We start from the raw sequence: 22,090 nt of genomic DNA, 5'->3' as shown, positions 1-22,090 counted from the left end.
TCTGTGCTTCCTGGACTTGATTAACTATTTCCTTTCCCATATTAGGGAAGTTTTCAACTATAATCTCTTCAAATATTTTCTCAGTCCCTTTCTTTTTTTCTTCTTCTTCTGGAACCCCTATAATTCGAATGTTGGTGCGTTTAATGTTGTCCCAGAGCTCTCTGAGACTGTCCTCAGTTCTTTTCATTCTTTTTTCTTTATTCTGCTCTGCAGTAGTTATTTCCACTACTTTATCTTCCAGGTCACTTATCCGTTCTTCTGCCTCAGTTATTCTGCTATTGATCCTATCTAGAGTACTTTTAATTTCATTTATTGCCTTGTTCATCGTTGCTTGTTTCATCTTTAGTTCTTGTAGGTCCTTGTTAACTGTTTCTTGCATTTTGTCCATTCTACTTCCAAGATTTCGGATCATCCTTACTATCATTATTCTGAATTCTTTTTCAGGTAGATTGCCTATTTCCTCTTCATTTGTTAGGTCTGGTGGGTTTTTATCTTGCTCCTTCATCTGCTGTGTGTTTTTCTGTCTTCTCATTTTGCTTATCTTACTGTGTTTGGGGTCTCCTTTTTGCAGGCTGCACGTTCGTAGTTCCCGTTGTTTTTGATGTCTGTCTCCAGTGGCTAAGGTTGTTTCAGCGGGTTGTGTAGGCTTCCTGGTGGAGGGGACTAGTGCCTGTGTTGTGCTGGATGAGGCTGGATCTTGTCTCTCTAGTGGGCAGGTTCACGTCTGGTGGTGTGTTTTGGGGTGTCTGTGGCCTTGTTATGATTTTAGGCAGCCTCTCTGCTAATGGGTGGGGTTGTGTTCCTGTTTTGCTAGTTGTTTGGCATAGGTTGTCCAGCACTGTGGCTTGCTGGTCGTTGAGTGAAGCTGGGTGCTGGTGTTAAGATGGAGGTCTCTGGGAGATTTCCACCGTTTAATATTATGTGGAGCTGGGAGGTCTCTTGTTGATCAGTGTCCTGAAGTTGGCTCTCCTACCTCAGAGGCAGAGCCCTGCCTCCTGGGCTGGAGCACCAAGAGCCTTTCATCCACACGGCTCAGAATAAAAGGGAGGAAAAGTAGAGAGAATTATTAGAAGTATGAGGAAAGAAAGAAGGAAAGGAGGAAAGGAAGGAAGGAAGAAAGAGGCAAAGAAGGAAAGAAAGGAGGGAGGGAGGGAGGAAGGAAGGAAGGAGGGAAAGAAGGAGAAAATGTAGAGAGAATTAGTAGAAGTATGAGGAAAGAAAGAGGGAAAGGAGGAAAGGAAGGAAGGAAGAAAGAAGGAAAGAAAGGAGGGAGGGAGGGAGGGAGGAAGGAAGGAAAGAAGGAGGGAAAGAAGGAGAAAATGTAGAGAGAATTAGTAGAAGTTTGAGGAAAGAGAGAAGGAAAGGAGGAAAGGAAGGAAGGAAGAAAGGGGCAAAGAAGGAAAGCAAGGAGGGAGGGAGGGAGGAAGGAAGGAAGGTAGGAGGGAAAGAAGGAGAAAATGTAGAGAGAATTAGTAGAAGTTTGAGGAAAGAAAGAAGGAAAGGAGGAAAGGAAGGAAGGAAGAAAGAAGCAAAGAAGGAAAGAAAGGAGGGAGGGAGGGAGGGAGGAAGGGAGGAAGGAAGGAGGGAAAGAAGGAAAAAAGAAAGAAAGAAGATACAGTAGAAATAAAATAAAGTATAATATAGTTATTGTACTAAAAAATATTTAGAAAGAAAGAAAAGAAAAAAAAAAAAAAAAAAAAGAACAGATAGAACCCTAGGACAAATGTTGGAAACAAAGCTATACAGAGAAAATCTTACACAGAAGCATACACATATGTGTTCACAAAGAGAGGCAAAGGGGGAAAAATCATAAATCCTGCTCCCAGAGACCACCTCCTCAACCTGGGGTGATTCGCTGTCTAAAGGAGGGAAGGAAGGAAGGAAAGAAAGAAAGAACGAAGGTAAAGTACAATAAAGTTATTACAATTAAAATTAATTATTAAGAAAAAAAAAATTTTTTTAAAAAAAACCATGGACGGATAGAGCCCTAGGACAAATGTTGGAAGCAAAGCTATACAGAGAAAATCTTACACAGAAGCATACACATACACGTTCACAAAGAGAGGCAAAGGGGGAAAAATCATAAATCCTGCTCCCAGAGACCACCTCCTCAACCTGGGGTGATTCGCTGTCTAAAGGAGGGAAGGAAGGAAGGAAAGAAAGAAAGAAAGAACGAAGGTAAAGTACAATAAAGTTATTACAATTAAAATTAATTATTAAAAAAAAATTTTTTTTTTTTTTTTAAAAAAAAAACCATGGACGGATAGAGCCCTAGGACAAATGGTGGAAGCAAGAGTATACAGACAAGATCTCACAGAGAAGCATACATGCACACATTCACAAAAAGAGGAAAAGGGAAAAAAATCACAGATCTCGCTCCTAAATTCCCCCTCTTCAATTTGGGCTCACTCCCTGTCTATTCAGGTATTCCACAATGCAGGGCACATCAAGTTGATTGTGGAGCTTCAATCCGCCGCCTCCGCGGCTGCCGGGAGAGACCTCCCCCTCTCCTCCCTGCTCACAGCTCACAGGAGCTCAGCTTTGTACCCGGCCCTGCCCCTGCGCGCAGATCGCTGGAGGGCGTCTGTTTTTTTGCTCAGACAGGACGGGGTTAAAGGAGCCGCTGATTCGGGAGCTCAGGCTCACTCAGGCCGGGGGTTGGGGGATGGGGGAAGGAGGGGCACTGCGTGCGGGGCGGGCCTGCGGCGGCAGAGGCGGCGTGACGCTGCGGCAGAGGCCGGCGTGACGCTGCACCAGCCTGAGACCCGCCGTGCGTACTCCCGGGGAAGCTGTCCCCGGATCCCGGGAACCCGGCAGTGGCGGCCTGCACAGGCTCTGAGGGGCGCGGAGAGTGACCTGTGCTCGCACACAGCCCCCCTGGTGGCGGCAGCAGCAGCCCCAGCATCTCCCACCCGTCTCTGGGGTCCGCGGTTTCAGCCGCGGCTCGCGCCCGTCTCTGGGGCTCGCGCTTCCCGCCGCGGCTCGCGCCCTCAGCCGCGGCTCGCGCCCGTCTCTGGAGTTCCTTTAAGCAGCGCTCTTAAACCCCTCTCCTCGCGCACCAGGAAACAAAGAGGGAAGAAGAAGTCTCTTGCCTCTTCGGCCGGTGCAGGCTTTTCCCGAACTCCCTCCCGGCTAGTCGTGGCGCACCAACCCCTTCAGGCTATGCTCAAGCCGCCAACCCCAGTCCTCTCCCTGAGCTCCGTCCAAAACCGAAACCCGAGCCTCAGCTCGCAGCCCCGCCCGCCCCGGCGGGTGAGCAGCAAGCCTCTCGGGTTGGTGAGTGCTGGTCGGCACCGATCGTCTGTGCAGGAATCTCCCCGCTTTGCCCTCCACACCCGTCGCTGTGCACCACTCCGCGGTCCCGAAGCTCCCCCCTCCGCCTCCCGCAGTCTCCGCCCGCGGAGGGGCTTCCTAGTGTGTGGAAACTTTTCCTCCTTCACAGCTCCCTCCCACTGGTGCAGGTGCCGTCCTTATTCTTTTGTCTCTGTTTTTTCTTTTTTCTTTTGCCCTACCCAGGTACGTGGGGAGTTTCTTGCCTTTTGGGAGCTCTGAGGTCTTCTGCCAGCCTTCAGTAGGTGTTCTGTAGGAGTTGTTCCACGTGTAGATGTATTTCTGGTGTATCCGTGAGGAGGAAGGCGATCTCCACGTCTTACTCTTCCGCCATCTTCCTGCCGACTTTTCACCTCTTTCTACTTCAGTTTCTTCATCCTTAAAGCATATGCAGTGCTGTTTCCAGAATTCCTTCTTCACTCTCCAATTGATTACTGTCTTGTACCCCTCTGGGCTCCTGGAACTCCCGGCTTCCCGGCTGTTTCCCCGCTGCCTCTGGACGTGGTGGGTTAGCTCCTCTCGGGTCCGGACCCCAGGGCCACAGCTTTTCCCTCACGAGCTTTCAGCCTTTCCTGGAGTGTTCTGGTTTGTTTTTAAACTAGGGGAGTTATACAAGATTTATTTTAAAAAATATTGCCATGAGGGTTTGATAGAGATTTCAGAAGACATGGAGACACAAGACCGAAAGCATGGGTTGTTACTAGTTCCAAGATTGGATAAGAAAATGCTGGCGTAGGGCTTCCCTGGTGGTGCAGTGGTTGAGAGTCCGCCTGCCGATGCAGGGGACACAGGTTCGTGCCCGGGTCCAGGAAGATCCCATATGCCGCGGAGCGGCTGGTCCCGTGAGCCATGGCCGCTGAGCCTGTGCGTCCGGAACCTGTACTCCGCAACGGGAGAGGCCACAACAGTGAGAGGCCTGCGTACCACACACACACACACACACACACACAAATGCTGGCGTAGATTCAAATATTTCGGGTTGTATATGAAAAAACGTTTTCTCTGTATAAAAGAACAATAAAAAAGATGATTGGATTATTAAGGAAAATATGTCATTTCTATCTTTAAAAATTTCTTGTACCTAAGGCACAGTGATACAGTGTTTTTTCCAGGGAACTTTGTAGGTCTGGGATGCCCCAAAGCATATTAATTTAAGCAAAATATTTGTGGAGGAAAAGCAAACAAACAAAAAAACCCTGTGGGTGGTGAAATGTGGTGGAACAAATATTGAAAGGACTCTTCAGTGTAACCAAGCAGGGGATTTGTATGGTAACATTACGGTGTGTTCAACCGTTCTGAGTAGGTTTTATTAATCAGTTTAACACATTTGAGTGCATACTATACGCTAGACACTGTTTTTAGACACTTTTAAATAGGATTTGTTAATTCATTTATTGAGAATTTACTATGTGCTCAGCATACTTGCAGGCACTGGGAACAAACTAGAGAACAAAACAGACAATCCCTGCCTTCATGGAATTTCCATTCTAGGGGAGGAGACAGGCAATAAACCGGATGCAATATCAGGTTTGGTGAGCAAACCTAGAGGATGGATTGAGGCCAGGGAAGATTAGAGACTGAAACCAATTAGGTATGTAATTTCTGAGGAAATTCGAGTGTGGGGAAAGGTGATAACTATACAAAGTGTAATGGAAGTGAGTCTTCATAGACCTCAAATTAGCAGAACTTGGGATGGAAGGAATGGAAAGGGGGAGGGTTGAAGGGAGAAATTCACAACCACTAAAGTGTGAGTCTAGAGTGTCGAACATTTGTTGTAGCAAAAGTGATGTGCTAGGTTTTGATGAGCTGAAGTTGAGATTTTGGTGAGTTGTCCCAGTGTAGCTATTTCCTTAGATCAGCATTTCTCAAACGTTGGTGGTTGTCAGAATCACCTGGGGAACCTGACAAAAATGCAAAGGTCCAGAGCCTTTTTCCTTCAACTAGCCTGGGCCTCTGTGGTTTTTATTAGCTCGCCAGGTGATTCTGACACAGCAGAGTTTGAGAACCACTAGCTTAGATAACCAGACACAAGTCTGGAAAGAGGGATTGAGTTAAGGGCTGGAGATGTATATTTTAGAGTTTTAAAAAAGTGTTAATTGAGACTTATGGATGGGTCAACTTTCCCAGCTGATGAGTATTAAGGGGGAAGAGGGGAAACTGCAGGACAATGAGTGATTGCATATATGTAGTTGGTGTTTAGACCAGGAAGAGCCTGAAAGACACATGAATTATTCAGCGTCAGGAAAGTGCAGAGAGCTCAGTTTCCCTTTAACTGGAATGTGGGCTCCATGGGGATAGAAACCTCAGGGTTACCTTATACCTGGCATTGTGCCCAGCACTTAATAGGCATTTAATCAATATTTGTTTATTGAATGAATCAATGTGTGGCTCGCACAGAATCTAAAGAGAAGTTTTTAGGAGGATGTAGGCAGTCATGTCACATGTAGCAGCCTGAGGTCAAGGTGGCTGAAATTTATAGGATTGCTGATAGATTTGGTCAGAAGGAAGCTATTACTATAAAAGAGATGGGGTGATTAAGTGCAAGCAGGAATTTAGGCTCTGCTGTCATGTATAACATTCATCCTGAGCTGTTGATGAGCAGTGTAAAGGCAGGCAATAAGTGTGTACACACATAATGCACATAACATATGGTTATGTATACACAGGTATATGTGTACATGTTTGTATATCTGTGTGTATTCATGCATATCCGTGAAAGTATAGATCTTTAGCCCTGGAGTGTTCATTGTGCCCTGTTGCTCTGTCGACATCTGTAGCTGAGCCTCCTTCAGGTTATGAATCTCGTGGGAAAGGGTGTCTCCCAGGAGTCTCACAGGTTGTAGAGGGCTGTCTTTGGGCAGTTGGAACACAGACAGAAGCAACAGAACGCTCTGAACATGTCTCCAATAAGCTGTGTAATCTACTTGCCACCCTCAGTCTTTCAGAGGTTGGTTGTTTCCCAAGAATAGGTGTAATTTCTAGAAATTGCATAAAAATGTAAAATCCGGCTCTAAGATTTGTTAAAAGCTTTTTAATTCCAGGCACACATTTCCTTTGAAAGGATAAATCTTCGTGTCATGAAGCAGAGATGCTTATTAGCCTGCTTTCTGTGATCTGCAGATTCATAGATGAAGCATCCAACCTTTCTTGTATTTTGAAATGTCATGTCCGGCTGCCTCTTAATGAAGATTCATTTATCCTTTTTACACTGTTAAGTACGGTCTGTGGGGATAGACTTCTCTCAGTCCACAGGAATAGAGCCCATTAGTGCTAATGGAAGTTTTGCACATGTCTGCAGAAGTGAACAGGCATTGAAATAATTTATTGATACCTTTAGACTTTTACAGTCATTTTTATTTAGCTGCCTTAAGGATTTCAATGATGACCCCTTTTTGTCCCCATATAGTGTTTGACGTTGATTGTAGGAATCTGGTGATGGGCCTGAGGTTGTAACTTTAACAGGTGTAAGTATTTCTTTCCTCTGTTTCAGCTGAGAAGTTTTGAGAGTGAAATATTCACAGCCATTGAGAGACCTCCAATTTAATTTCTCATCATGCTTGTTCTGTAGTTCACATTAAGTCCAGAGTATTGAAGGAACGGAACAGGTGGACTTGTAGACATCAGATAGTTGGCCATGCTGTTGACAATGGCGTCTCAGGATGCTCAGAACCTCTTCCAGCCTCTCTCTTCCTGGATATATCGGGTTTATGAAGCTCTCCAGCAAGCAGGAGATACGTTATCTGCTTTGCTGGTTAACTTCAACAAACAAGACTCTAAATTGAGTGACAAGCTAGACCAGGACTTAGATGATATTCAGATTCAGGAAACTTACTTTGAAGATGAAGAACAAAGCAATTGGAGTCAAGAGGACATAAATTCCTTGTTTCTTGAAGTGGATCATTTCTCCTGTTGTAACAGTGATTTGCAGGACTCTGCCCAAAGTTCAAGCCCCAGACTTAGCCAGCATGCAAAGGACGCCTGTTCCATAGTGACCCAGTGGCCCAGTCAGACCCTTGATGACCAAAAGCCACCACATGTGCTTTCTTCTGTTGCCGAGGAAGAACATCACCTTGAAAAGCAAAGGAGTGGCCTTCAACAGGGCTTTGACAGCCACCTTTCTGGTATTTTAGAAAACGTTAATGGAAAAATGCAAGGTAAGCTAGCCAGTAATCATTTTCTATGGGTTTGTCCAAAGGATATTTCTACTTATTTTATTTTAGTTATCATTTGAATTTTATTTTTGTCTCTTATACCTTTCCACATACTGGCTTCTTAATGCGAGTTGTAATCCTTAGGAATATTTTCAATATATAAAACTTTGGAAGATCCACATTGGTGGGCTCCATATTCCAAAACAGTAGTTCTGAGCAAGTGAAATGGTGAAAACGAGTCTGTGGGTTCTGTTTGAGAAGCCCCTAGTGCATATGTCATACTGTTTAAAACATCTTTTAAAATATTCTCTCTTTTTTAAACTAGGTTAGGAATCTCTAGATGTTACTATATTATTCAGTGTGAAATCCTGTGCAAAAAGCCATACTTGTTGCAAAATTTTTAGTTGATAACACTCCAAGAACACTTCTTACAGTGTTGTACTGAGACGTGATGTGAGATGACAGTAGATAGGAAATCTTTGGAATAAGAATAGCTCGCTTTTCTTCTAGCCTTGAATGGAAAGGACACATTAAAAACAAACTGCCTATAGAGCTTCATCCTGTCAGAACTGAGCATATAATGGGCCTTCAATAAATGCATAATGAATATGGTAAAAATGTAATTAACTCTATAAAAGTAGCTGTAGTATGTTCTGGCATAAATTTCTCACGCTTCTGTTACTCTAAGCCTGAAGTAAGGACATTCCATTTTATTGAGAGACAGAGAGATACATGATAGGCAGAGAAAGGTGTTGGGTGTGTATATAGGATGTGTGTTTGTAATGCACACATAGCTTATGCAGGTTTTCAGATCTTTTAATGTAAAAGGTGAACGCATTAATTCTCTTCTCGTTGGAGGGAGCAGACTTCTCTGGAATACTTTCTTAGTGTCTTCATCCATTTTCAGTGATTCCTCTTAGCTTTATCTTTTTAGAGGAATGTTTTATCCAGGCACATACAGTCTTAGTAAATGAAGAAATATAATTTCATATTCTTTTTATAATGCTTTCTTAAAAAATTTTTTTTTTATTGGGGCATAGTTGTTTTACAATGTTGTGTTAGTTTCTAATGTATAGTGAAGTGGAGTTCCCTGTGCTATACAGCAGGTCCTCATTAGTTATCCATTTGATATATGCTGTTGTTTACATGTCAATCCCAATCTCCCAATTCATCCCACTCCCCCTTCCCCCCCTTGGTGTCCACATGTCCGCTCTCTACATCTGTGTCTCTATTTCTGCCTTGCAAACCGGTTTATCTGTACCGCTTTTCTAGATTCCACATATATGTATAATGCTTTCTTGATACTCTTACTCAAATTAAAGTATCAAATGCTAGAATGAATTGGTGAACCAGCGTAGCCTAATATTCTTTCTGAATCTGATAAACTATAAATAAATGCAATTGCAAGCTTTTTAAAATTATCTATAGAGATAATCCTAGAAATGTCTGGACTACTAATAGGATTTCTTAGATTTGACTTGGAATTTCTATTCCTATTTTAGAAAATTCTTGCTAAAGTTGAGCTATATTTAAAATTATTAACATGAATTTGGCTCAATAGATGCTTAACACTGGCTTCTGTTAATTTTTGTAATTGTTGTAATAATCTAATGGCAATTAAACAGTTGTGTTCATTTGTTCATTCGGGAAATGTTGATTCACTAGATTGTAGCCTTCTGGAAGCCAGCAGCCGTGTCGCAGATTCATTTCTGTCTATCAAACACAATGTTAGGTATATAACAGGACATCAAATAATAATTACTGATGGAACAACAAGGAAAGCTAACAGCTCTACGAGGTAAATACCATTATTATTCTCACTTCACAGTTGAGAAAATTGATGATTAGAATTTGGGACTCTATCCAAGACTGACATTTAGAAAGAGGCAGAGCTCAGGTAGTCTGATTCTAGAGTTTACACATATAACTCTCCCACCCCCACCCTTTTTAAAGTTATAATTTACATATAGTGAAATTCATCCTTCTGTAGTGCACAGTTCTGTGAGTTTTGACAGACACACGTGGTCTTCTAACCACCACCACCATCCAGGTATGAAATAGTTCTATCACTCAAGTCCCTCTGGGGCCAGTCCTTTTCCCTACCTCCAGCTCCTGGAAATTGCTGATATGTTTTCTCTTTCTCTTGTTTGCCTTTTCCAGCATGTTATATAAATGGAATCATGCAGTTTGTAGCCTTTTGAGGCTGGCTATTTTCATAATGCCCTTATTGTAACACCCTTGAGATTTATCTGTGTTGTCACGTGTTCCACTGGTTTGCTTTTTTTTTTAATTATTATTGCTAAATAGTATTCCATTGCAGGAAGGACCCAGTTTGTTGATCCATTCAGCAGTTGAGGGATATTTGGGTTGTTTCCAGTTTTTAGCATTATGAATAAAGCTACTATAAACACTTGCAAAACAGGTTTTCGTGTGAATGTGTTTTCAATTAGGTGAATACCTATGAGTGGGATTGCTGGGTCATATGGAAAGTATATGTTTAACTTTATAAAAAAAAAATCCACTGTTTTCCAGAGTACAATTTTGCATTCTCAAAAGTTATGTATGAGATTTCCAGTCACTCATATCCTCACCAACACTTTGTGGTATTATTATTATTTTTTTTTAGCCATTCTCATAGGTGTGTGGTGATAACTCATGTTGGGAGATAATTCTCCATCGGTGTCTTGCATGTCCTATGAGCAGGGCAGAGCCACAAACGCCTTTTGTTTTGGATTATCTTTTCAAGGGTGTTTGTATGACAGCCTTGGAAGATAGTGTCCCTCCAGAGCACAGGGGATATTTGTTTGCTGTCCAATCTAATAAAGTTAATGTCTCTCTTCAGGGCAAAGCTTAGGCAAATTTGCTTGCAAATGGTAGAGGTTTTCCAAGCTTGGTGTTCCCTGGCAACATAAACCCATTGCACGCACGGAATCTATCTGGGTCAGCCTCTGCATTACCCCCATGGTACTTGGAGGTACTGTGAGTAGTAAATTGTCCTTTGTCTCTAACCCAGAAGTCTTGCATCTCTGCCATCTGTAAAACAGTAGCAGGCAAACTTGTTAGATGCAAGTAGGATAAAATCGTAGACCCTTCACAGGTTTTAACATCCCGTTTGGCTTTAATTTGCATGTCCCTAATAACTAGTGACACTGAGCATATTTTCATGTAGTTGTAATCTGTATGACTTCTTTGTAGGGTCTTCAAATCTTTTGCGCACTTTCATTGAATTGTTTGTTTTCTTATTTTTGAGATTTGGGAACTATGTTTATATTCTGAATATGAGGAATGTACTTTAAAAATATTTTCTCCCAGTTTTGTGGCTTGAATTTTCATTCTCTTAACAATGTCCCTCAAAGAACAGAGATTCTTAATTAAATGAAATCCACCTTATCAAGTATTTCTTTTATGAATTGTGCTTTTGGTATCATATCTAAGAAATCTTTCTATAACCTAGGGTCAGAAAGATTTTTTCTCCTGTGTTTTATTCTAGAAATTTTAAAGTTATGGATTTTGCATTTAGAGCTATGATCTATTTTGAGGTATTTTTTATATGATGCAAGGTGTGGATTAAGCCCTCCCCCCACCATGTAGGTGACTAATAATTCCTATACCATTTGTTGAAATGACTGTACTTTCTCCGTTGTTTGCTTTGATATCTTTGTCAGAAATCTATTATCTATGTACGTGTGGGTCTATTTCTGGACTCTATATTTTCCCATTTGTATTCTTTCTCTAACAACACACTGTCTTGATGACTATAGTGTTATGGTCTTGAAATCAGGTGAGCCCTCAATTTTATATTTTAAAAATTGTTTTGACCATTCTAGTTGTTTCCATATAGTTTTTAGATTAGACTTACTGATTTTTACAAAAAAATCTGTTGAGAATTTTATTGGAATTTTGTTGAATCCATAGATCAGTTTGGAGAGAATGACATGCTAATAATAGTGTGTCTTTATGCAAGAGGGAAGAGATATGGGGACATATGTTTATGTATAACTGATTCACTTTGTTATAAAGCAGAAACTAACACACCATTGTAAAGCAATTATACTCCAATAAAGATGTTAAAAAATAATAATGTGTCTTTAAATCTACGAACATGGTATACCACGTCATTTATTTAGTTCTTAATTTTTTTCACCTGTTTTGTAGTTTCCAGCATACAGGTCTCATACATATTTTGTTAGATTTATACCTAAGTATTTCCCTTTTCTTGGATTTAATTGTAAATAGTATATCTATAACTTTAAATTTCCAACTGCTACTTGCTAGTATATAGAAATGCCATTGATGTTTGTATATAATCTTGTATTTTGCAACCTCCCTAAACTCAGTGATGAGTTCTAATTGCTTTTTTTTAAAAAATTTTATTTATGTATTTATTTATTTTTGGCTGCACTTGGTCTTCGTTGCTGTGCGCGGGCTTTCTCTAGTTGCAGTGAGTGGGGGCTACTCTTCGTTGTGGTGCGCGGGACTCTCATTGCGGTGGCCTCTCCCGTTTCAGGGCGTGGGCTTCAGTAGTTGTGGCTCGCGGGCTCTAGAATACAGCCTCAGTAGTTGTGGCGCACAGGCTTAGTTGCTCCACAGCACATGGGATCTTCCCGGACTAGATCTTGAACCCATGTCCCCTTACATTGGCAGGAGGACTCTCAACCACTGCGCCACCAGGGAAGCCCCACCTCTAATTGCTTTTTTATAGCTATTTTGGGATTTTCTGCGTAGATAATAATATAATCACACAAATGACAGTTTTATTTATTCCGTTTCAATACCCATGTCTATTATTTCTTTTTCCAGACTGATTACACTATATTATCATGTTGAATAAGAATGGTGAAAGTGGGTATATTTGCCTTGATCCTGGGCTTAGTGGAAAATCTTTGTCTTTCACTGTTACTTAGTAGTTAGATGTAGCTTTCTGTAGATGCTCTTTATTAAATAGAAGAAATTTCTTTCTATTCCAATTTGTTGAGAGTTTTTAATCAAAACGGATGTTGAATTCTGTCAAGTGCAGTTTTGCATCTGTTGAGCTGATCATATGATTTTTTTTTAATCTGTTGAAATGAATTATACTGATTAAGTTTTGAGTGTCGAACCTGTCTTGCATACCTGGGTAAAATCTGCTTGGTCGTGATGTACTATTCTTTTCATATATTGCTGGATTTGACTTGCTAATATTTTGTTGAGGAATTTTTATCAATTTACATTAGGGATATTAGTCTATAGTTTTGTTTTCTCGCAATATCTTTGTCTAGTTTTGGTATCTGGGTAATGCTGGACTCATAACATGAGTTGTGTAATGTTTCTCCTTTTTTATAGTCTGGACAAATTTGTGTTAAATCAGTATTTATTTCTTAAATGTTTGCTAGAATTTTCCATTGAAGTCAGCTGAGTTTGGAATTTTGTTGTTGTTGGAAGATTTTGAAATAAAAATTCAGTTTCTTTAGTGTGTATAGGATTATTCAAGATGTCTGTCTTTCTTGAGTGACTTTTGGTGGTTTGTGTTTCTCAAGGATTGTTTTTTTTCATTTCATCTATGTTGTTAAGTTTATGGACATAGTATTTTCTTTTTATCCTTTTAGTGTTTGTAGGATATATAGTAGTCTCCATTGTTTCCTGATATTGGTAATTTTTATCTTATTTTTTCCAGGGGTGTGGGGTCTGAGTAGAGGACTATCTATATGTCTATATGTTTTTCGAAGAACTAGTTTTTGGTTTCATTAATTTTTCCCTATTGTTTTTCTGTTCCTAATTTTATTGAATTCTGTTATTTATTATTTTCTTCCTTCTGCTTGCTTTGGATATAATTTGTTCTTTTTTTCTAATATAATCATTTAATGGATGCATTTTTCTAAACGCTGCTTTGTCTACATCCAAAAATATTAATATGTTGTTTTTATTTTCATTATATTAAAATATTTCCTAATTTCCCTTTGACTTCCTTTTTGATGCATTGTTTATTTAAAAGTGTATAGGTTAGGTTCCAAATGTTGGGAATATTCTGGATAACTTTCTGTTACCAATTTCTGGTTTAATTCAGTTGTGGTCTGAGGACATACTCTGTATTACTTTAGTTTAAAAATATTAAAGTTTATTTTATGATCCTGAACATGTTCTAACTTGTTGAATGTTTCATGTGTACTTAAAAAGACTGTGTATTTTGCTGTTATTGGATACAGTGTTCTATAAATTACTTCAAGTTGTTTGAGGCTGTTTTCCTGTATATTTATTTTTATACTGATTTTGTTTACTTATTTTGTTCTGTTGGTTACTCTATTTGTGGATTTGGCTATTTTCCTCTTTTCTGTTCTTTCAGTTTTTGCTTCATGTAGTTTGAAGCTCTGTTGTTAAATACATACACATTTTAGAAATATACGTCTTCTTGATGAATTGACCTCTTGGTCATTATATAATGTACCTTTTTGTATCCCTGGTAGTATTTCTTGACCTAAAGTCTACTTTGATATTAATATGGCTACTCCAGCTTTCTTTTGATTACTGTTGGCATGACATGTTCTTTTCTACTCTTTAACTTTAAATCTATCTTTATCTTTATAGTGGGATTCTTGTACGTGGCATATAATTGGGTCCTGCTTTTTTATCCAAATTGACAATCTTTTACTTTTAATTGGTATGTTTAAACTGTTTGTATTTAATGTAATTATTGATAATGGATTAAAATCTGTCATTTTGTTAGATTTTTTCCTATTTGTTTCATCTATTCTTTGTTTCTTTTATCCTATTTTTTTCTGCATTCTTTTGAATTGAATCTTTTTGTGATTCCATTTCATCTCCACTATGGGCTCATTATTTTTATCTCTTTTAAAAAAAGTTTAGTGATCATCCTAAGATTTTACAACATATATCTTTAGTTAATCGCAGTCTATCTTGAAATAATATTGTACTGCTTCAGGTATAGTTAGATGACGTTACAACAATGTACTCCCAATTCTTCCTTCCCATCCTTTATTTTTCTGTTGCTATATATTTAATAAATACTCAATATGCTGATATTTGATATTTGCTTTAGTTGGTTGGTTATCTCCTAGAGTGATTAAAATAAGAAAAAAAGAATTCTATATTTACATCATTTATGTCATTTGAAGCACTCTTTAACTTTTCTTGTGCATATATGCAGCTAATGAATTATCTTAGTTATTGTTTGTCTGAAAAATATTTATTTAGTGTTGAAATATATTTTAGATACGTATAGAGTTCTGAGTTGACAGTTATTTTTCTTTTAGCACTTTAAGGTTTCCATTTCACTGTCTTGTGGTTTGTATAGTTTTCCTATGAGAAGCATGTTGTCTTTCTTACTTTTGTTCCTCTGCATATAATGTGTCTTTTTTTCCCAGTGGATGCCTTAAAGATTTTGTCTTTATCTTTGGTTTTCAGCAGCATATATCTAGGTGTGTGTGTGTGTGTGTGTGCACGTTTATATTTGTACTGCATATGTGTATGTGTGTGTTCTGGTATTCGTTTTTATTGGTGTTCTCTGTCCTTCTTGTGTCTGTGAGTTAGTAAGTTTCATTACTTTTGGAAAATTCTGTGCCATCATCTTTTCAAATATTTCTTCTAATCCATTTTCTCTTGCTCCTTCTTCTGGTATTCCAATTGTACAAATACTAGCCCATTTGATATCATCCCACAGCTCTTGAATGTTCTTTTTCTTCCCTTCATTCTTTATTTTTTTTCTCTTTGTATTTCAGTTTGGGTAGTCGTATCTAATGACATAGTCTTCAAGTTGACTAATATTTTCTTTGGTTGTGTGAAGTCTGGTGATTAGGCCATCAAAAGTATTCTTCATCTTGGTTACGTTGTTTTTCATTTCTAGCATTTTAATTTGGTTAAAAATTTATTTCAGTTTCTCTGCTGAAATTCTTCATCAATTCATGCATGTTTCTCCCTTTTTCCACTAGTAATATGTTTTTAGCATATTAATCATAGTATTTTAAAATTCCTTGTGTGATAGTTCTAACACTTGAGTCATATCTGAGTTTGGCTTTCTTGATTGCTTTGTGTCTTGACAGTGTATTTTTCCTTTCTGCTTTTTTGCTTTTCTTGTATTTTAGACTGAAAATTGAACATCATATGTAGGGGAAGTAAATAGTATGTCTGCCTGGAAGTAGGTGAGCCTTTTCTAGTGCTGGGCCTTTAGTGTGAAGGGGTTGAGTCAATTTAGTCGGAATATGAGCTGGGTTTCGGTTTTGTTGTTGTTATTGTTATCTCCTTGTAGTATAGCCTTCAAAACCCTCTATTATTACATTGTGTTTAGGGTAGGGGCTTGTTTGCTACAGAGCTTTGTCAAAATCTGCTCCATCTTCAGCTTCAAGTCTCTTCTCGTTGCCCGTACCTCAGAGAGGGTCTCTGTTTTCAGGCTGTTGGCCCTTTCCCAGAAGGAGCCTGATGTTATTCATTACTTGGTGTTTGCTCATATGGTGTTGTTGTGTTGGAAGTTTCTGTTTTCTGCTTTTCTGGAACGGCCTCTGTCTTAGGCAGGTGATATGTTCCTGTGTCTTGGGTTAGGGCCTTCTTGGTAATCTTGCCCCTCCCTCAGAGTTAGGGGATTTCTACTGGTATGACTCTAGGACTTCTTTCTACCTCTTCCCCAGTGGTGGTAGTTTTTATTCTGTTCTTTTCACTCACCTTAATGTGTCTCTGCCTATGGTCTGAGGGTGATGGGATTTGCTGCCCTTTCCTAAGTGGCTTGTGGCTTTTATTCCGTAGTGGAAAGATGAGCGAGGAATCCTGGTGAGACTTCTGATTTTGTCTATAGCAGCTGCTCTTTCCCCTACTCCAGGACTGTACCATGAGAGGACCTTTCTCCACTCCTGCCCTGCCCCGCTCCGCTCTGTCTTTCTTATGAGTACCAGGTGAGTTCTGTGGGGCCAGGCTTCTAAGTGGGTTTCAATTTCCCTGGGGTTTGTGGCTCCCATGGGTTCTCTACTCTTGTGCTAGTACACACTTAGTCTTTAGAAGTTCTTTGAAAATATTAGCTTAATTTTTCTTGCCAGCTTGTATGAATCCAGCATCTGCCCCTGGCAAGCAAACGCTTCTGTCCTTTCTCCCATGGAAAGAAGTTTTCTTTTTGTAACTTTTGGATTAGTTGGTTGCTTTACGATCTCAGCTCTCTGATGGTTTTAAAATGTGTAATTTGACATATTATGCAGATTTAATTTTTATTTAAAGAGTGAGAGCATTATTTCCAGTTTTTCTACATCCTAAGTGGAAGCTAGAACATAGAGCTTTGCACACTTAACACTAAACTCTGAAATTAAGTTGGACATTCTCATTAATTTGGGTGGCATGTTTGGGCTTGGAGATAAATGTACAAATAAAATATTGGTCTTAAGGAATTTTCTAATGCCTAAGAGATAGTTACATGTAAGTAGTCCCATTTTTAAAAGTTTGTGGAAAATTAGAACAGTTATCTATGTGGTAACTTTTGAGGTGGTTTTGCCAGTGGTGATCAGAGAAGGTTCCACAGAGCAGATGATATAGGACTACAAACCCTAAGAATGAATTATAATTTAAGAGGCGAGTGGAGAGAGAAAGGCATACCATTTGAAGGAATGGCATGAACACAGACACGTGGACAAGACTGACATTTTCAGGGATGGGGCTAGCAGCATAGGCTGCAATTGGGAAGGTCTTTGTTTTTGGTGTTAAGGATTAGGTTTTGTCTCGTAAGCAGCTGGGAATCTCAAAGAGCTCTTAATCAAGTGTGATACCAACAGAACTCCATTTTAGAAGGATAACTGTGGCATCAGTTTGCAGGCTACGCTGGAGGAAAGGATATATGTTAGGGAGCTATTGTAGTAACTGGCAAGAAGAAACAGTGTGTAAGCCGATACGAACACATAAAGAGAAATAGTTGTCCTTATTTTGACATTACTCCCCCTAAAAGGCCTCTCAACTAAAGGGAGTCTTTGACAGGCTCTGGCGGGGCAGTGGGGTACCACCTTATTATTGCTAGGTGGAGGCAGAAGTCCAGGTTTCCCTCTTGGCCTCCTTAACCCTTGAAGGAGTGCTCCTCACTAATGCTGGGTTGGATGGCAGGTCCATCTCTCCATGTGGTCTCCATTGACATGGAGGTGAAGGTAGCCGCACTGATGGTGAAAATCCTGAGTTTCCACTAGACTTCCTCTGACACCACCCAAGTAGAGTGGGGCAGGGGTGCCTTGTTACTTCAGGTGGGGTGCAGGCTCCCCATGTGCCCTTCACTGATACTGTGGGGGTACAGGATGCTCATTACTGGCCATCAAGGATGAAAGTTCTGGATTCCTACTCAGCCTTCTCTGGCACTCCCTAGTGGGGATATTGGGGTCCCTCGTTAAAGCTTGGTGAGTATGGAAGTCTAGGCTGTCTCTCTAGCCTTTGCTGGCATGAGTGAGAGTGGGGGACACAGTTTTTTTTGTGCTATTTGGCTGGATTTAGACACTTACTGTCTAAAACTTTTCTCTTTGGGTAGTCTGTCCATTTCCTGGCCCTTTGCACAGAGAGAACTGGCATCTCTTGAGTTTTTTGGTCTGTGCTCATTGGCATTTCTGGGTTGCCAGCTTCCTCAGCTTCAAGTCTGAGATATATAAGGCAAAAGAACCCAGAAAACTCACCTCCATGTTGTTCCTTGAGTCTCATGGTCACTAGCTGGTCTGCCTTCTTCTTGGCATCTTTCAGTCTTCTCATCTTTGTTTTATATACAATGTCTAGAGTTTTGAGTTGTACTTGGGGGGAAGAATAGGGAAAAGTATTTCTGTTCTGTCTTCCTTGGAAGTGAAATTCTTCAAATTAGTCCTTAATAGCATTATGACTTTAAATCCCACCCACTTCTCTCCATTTCACAGTGAAAATAAGAGGAATAGAGAAATGATACAGGGTGGCATGTATGTATAGGTAGTATGGGGAGAAACATTCCTCTGTAAAGAGATGTCTTGTATGATGTCCTTCCTCAGTTAACCAAGTATTTATTGAATGCCTACCACGTACAAAGCATTGGAGGGAATGGACAAATCTACACAAGCATAAGCCGTGGACCTCTCCTTCAGATGATTGAAATACTTGTACGGTTTGTTTAACATGTTCCAGAAGATGCAAAAATGTTTTTAATGCCCTGGCTCTTTGGTGGCAGTGGGAGTTGGGAATGCAGCAGAGACCTAGAATGAGACAGCCCCGTTAGCCCAAATCACTCATGATTTTATAGACGGAGGAGCTTTACTGAGTTGTCTCTAGAGAACTTCCCTCTTTCTCCCTCGCCCTGAGGAGATGGAGTCCACTGATTTACTTCAGATGCCTTATAGACAATGAACAAAAGCTCTTATTCCTCTCTTTCGTCAAAATATTTAAATGCCCTAAGGACCCTCTGAAACTAGAATATGGGACTGGACTCTCAGCTGCAAGAATATTAAAACCCTTGTTTTTTTGTGGGGGGGGGTGGGTTACCTGCTGGTTAACACTCTTAAATTATCCTCACTTGCTCATTTTTCCCTTTATACTGGAGATCACATCAGCCTCAGTGCATGGGCTGCTTTGCAGTCTATTAGAGAGATGTATTTGGAGATACGCTAAGAAAAGGCAGCATTTTAATCAGTGATTTATATGCACTTTTTAAAAAGCCTTGTCAAGCCTGCTTTTCCCATTTAACCTTGAATTCTTTTCATAACGTTGTATCTTGATTTTATGCTCCTTAATGTGCCATATTTTTCTCCACAATAGATTTTAAGATAAATTGGCCCAAAACAAGAGGGATGCTGAATGCTTTTTGTAACCATGGAAACATTTCTGGGCAGTTACTGGGGACCTGGTTGCCAATAGTAATGTAACAGAGAAAATAGATACACTTCATTTAGCAGTTGCCTATGATTAAGAGGCAGATAGAGTCCTTATAGTGCCATCTCAAGATACGCTTTTTGGTTTAAAGACCCAAATCCCAAACAGCAACTTCTCAGTCGAGAAGCAATTATGACACCTTTAATATGTGATGGGAAGGAGTTCTATTGCATTTTAAAATCATCTTTGTTTTCAGTTTTTCACCTCATACTTTTTTAAGGCTGTTTTTCAACCACATATATTTGTTTCCAAGAAATATGCTCACTGTTTCCTGAAATAGCCTGCTAATAGAATTAATGTGTTCCGAGTACATTGGCATGTAGAACTTCAGAAACACTCTTTGACTAGATGGAGTGTATTTAAAAAACAGAACAGCAGGCTTTGAAATCATGGTGATATAATTTGACTTTTCAATCAGATTATTCGACAAGGCTAATGTAACATGGGAAAATCCTGTCCCAACCAGTTCTTAGTTACTGGTTGGTCTCAAGCTTTTATGGGTTGAAGGTATTTTTTTCTGTCGATGTTTTGGGGATTGCTTGTGGCAATTGAGAGTAAGTGGTATCAGGCAAGAGCATGCAGTTGATTTATAAACTACACAGGCTTCATTTCTTCTCTATAGGATGTATTACTGAACGTGAAATGCTGCATCCTGCCTTTCCTTTAACTGCAATACTGGAACTTTGCTTTTTCATTGCCCAAGTGATTTCTTGAAAGTAAACCCATCCCTAGTTAAACTTATCTTCATTTGTTAGTACTTCATTTGATAACATTTGCCACCATGTCATTGGTTATCCAGAATTCTCCATGAAAAAGTTTTGAGTATTCTGAAAAGCTTCAGAATTTGTTTTCTAAAAGCTTTATGAAGTTAATTTTCTTGCTATGTTGACTTGCGTGTTTTAGAAAAGCTGGGTATTAATGAACATGTCAGGAGCTGATGTCCAGCTTTCGGAGCTTTGATATTTAAGGCAAGGAGGTTGTTATTGCCATTGTTACTTGTTTTGCAACTTTGTGTCATTTTAAAAGGAAACTTCAGACATGTAACACAATTTGATATGGACAGAAGTTAGAACACGTAACTTATATAAATGGTCAAATAGAGATTCAATTTTTGCCTTACTTTCTGGATACTATAATACACAGTAGGACATTTTTAAGGACAGGTTTAAAATGAGAAAGCCCGTTTTCTATTTTCCTCTTCTTAAAAGGAAAGAGGAAATGGATTTTAGGAATGGATTAGAGGTAAATTGTGCTACAAATAAGCTTAAATTCCATGTTCACAATTCCCAAGGCATCAGAAATTTTTCCTTAATAATGGAATTACTTGATAGTAAAAGCTCAGGGGTCTTCCTTGCCCAGAGGCACACACCGTAATTGAGGCAGGTGTATTATTTTTTGCAATTATCTAGCTCAACAGGGAAGAATCCAGAGCCAGGTAGGAACTACAGCTTAATAAGAACTTTTTTCACTTATGTGCCTGTTTCTTCTTGCTGAGGGAGATTCTTACCTGTATTGTTCGGTGTGTTGCTTATCTTTTAAAATAACATGGAGTGTTTATCCTCTTCTCTTCTTCCCCACTTATCTTTTCCTTTGTTTGGTAAGTCCCCTTTCTCCTTCCCTGGTACTCTTTTCCAGTGTCCACCCTTGTGAAGAGTGTTTCTGAAAAGGAGCCTTGCAATGGAAAGAGTTGCTGAGGTGTGATTATAAGTTCCTCTTCTCTTTGAGCTCTTGATAATTATGCTAAGGGGTGGTCTAGGCCATTGCTAATGGAGCTTTTAGTGCCCTTCACACTTCCTAGTTTTTAAATTTATGAGACATTTCAAAAACATAGAAAAATATAGCATCATACAGCAAACACCCACCACTTAACTTTGCCAAGTCTTAACATTTTCCCATATTTAATTCAGATTTATTTTAAAGAAGCCATCCAGGATGGAGGTCGTTGGAGTCCCCTGAGGACCCCTCTTTGTTTCTTCCCCTTCTCTCCCTACTAGGAGTAAAACAAACCTAAATTTGGGCATTATGATTCCTATTGTGTTTTTATTCTTTTGCTGCAGGTATTTGTAAATTTTGTGCAACATAATTTTGCATGTTTTAAAGCTTTATACAAACGATATAATATTGAACGTATTTTATTCTGCAACTTGTTTTTGCTTCCACTCAATGTTACACTTTTACATTGTTCAGATACATGTCCATATGGTTTATATTAACTGCTATATAGTAATCCACTGTATTAACATTCCATTTAATTGATTCATTCTTCTGTTGATCTAATTTATCCATTCATATGAGCATCTAATTTATTTCCCAATTTTCACTACCGTAACAGATAATTCTGCAATGTAAGTATATCTCTGAGCACATATACTAGTGTATTTAGATGGGATATATGAAAGAGACAGTCCTATTTTGAGCCCCTTTTGTAAACATGGTAGTTTCTTCCCTCGTTGAGGTCCCTCGAATTGATACTCTTGCTCTAGCCCCACTTTTTCTTGTGATGGTTCAAATTGGTTCCTTTTCCCTATAACGAACAGTCATAACCAACAGTGTGTGTTAAGGCATTAAAGGAATCTACAAGTTGTCTGTGTTTTCCACAACAAGTTTAAATAATGAGTGAGAACATGGGACAGTGATACCAAATTTTAAGGGGTGTTATAGGCTTCTTTGAAACTTTAATGAAAGTTATGAACCTACTTATGCAGGAAGATACATACATAACATATCAAACGTTTTTAGCAATGAAATTTCATGGGTTTCTGCACCACCCAAAGTTCATC

The 22,090-nt window shown here is 39.4% G+C and overlaps 1 protein-coding gene across 1 annotated transcript in view; it reads left to right on the top strand.

The window, feature by feature from the left end:
* The first annotated feature begins 6,964 nt into the window (after nucleotides 1–6,964).
* Nucleotides 6,965–22,090, top strand: part of SYT16 (synaptotagmin 16) — a 114,435-nt gene continuing 99,309 nt past the window's right edge. Inside the window, exon 1 of the mRNA XM_065871570.1 lies at nucleotides 6,965–7,484. Coding sequence (XP_065727642.1) covers nucleotides 6,965–7,484 — 520 coding nt within the window. The remainder of the gene's footprint in view (nucleotides 7,485–22,090) is intronic.

Source organism: Phocoena phocoena, chromosome 2 (assembly GCF_963924675.1).
Source record: "Phocoena phocoena chromosome 2, mPhoPho1.1, whole genome shotgun sequence".
NCBI lineage: Eukaryota > Metazoa > Chordata > Mammalia > Artiodactyla > Phocoenidae > Phocoena > Phocoena phocoena.
This window is presented reverse-complemented; position numbering and strand designations above follow the sequence as displayed.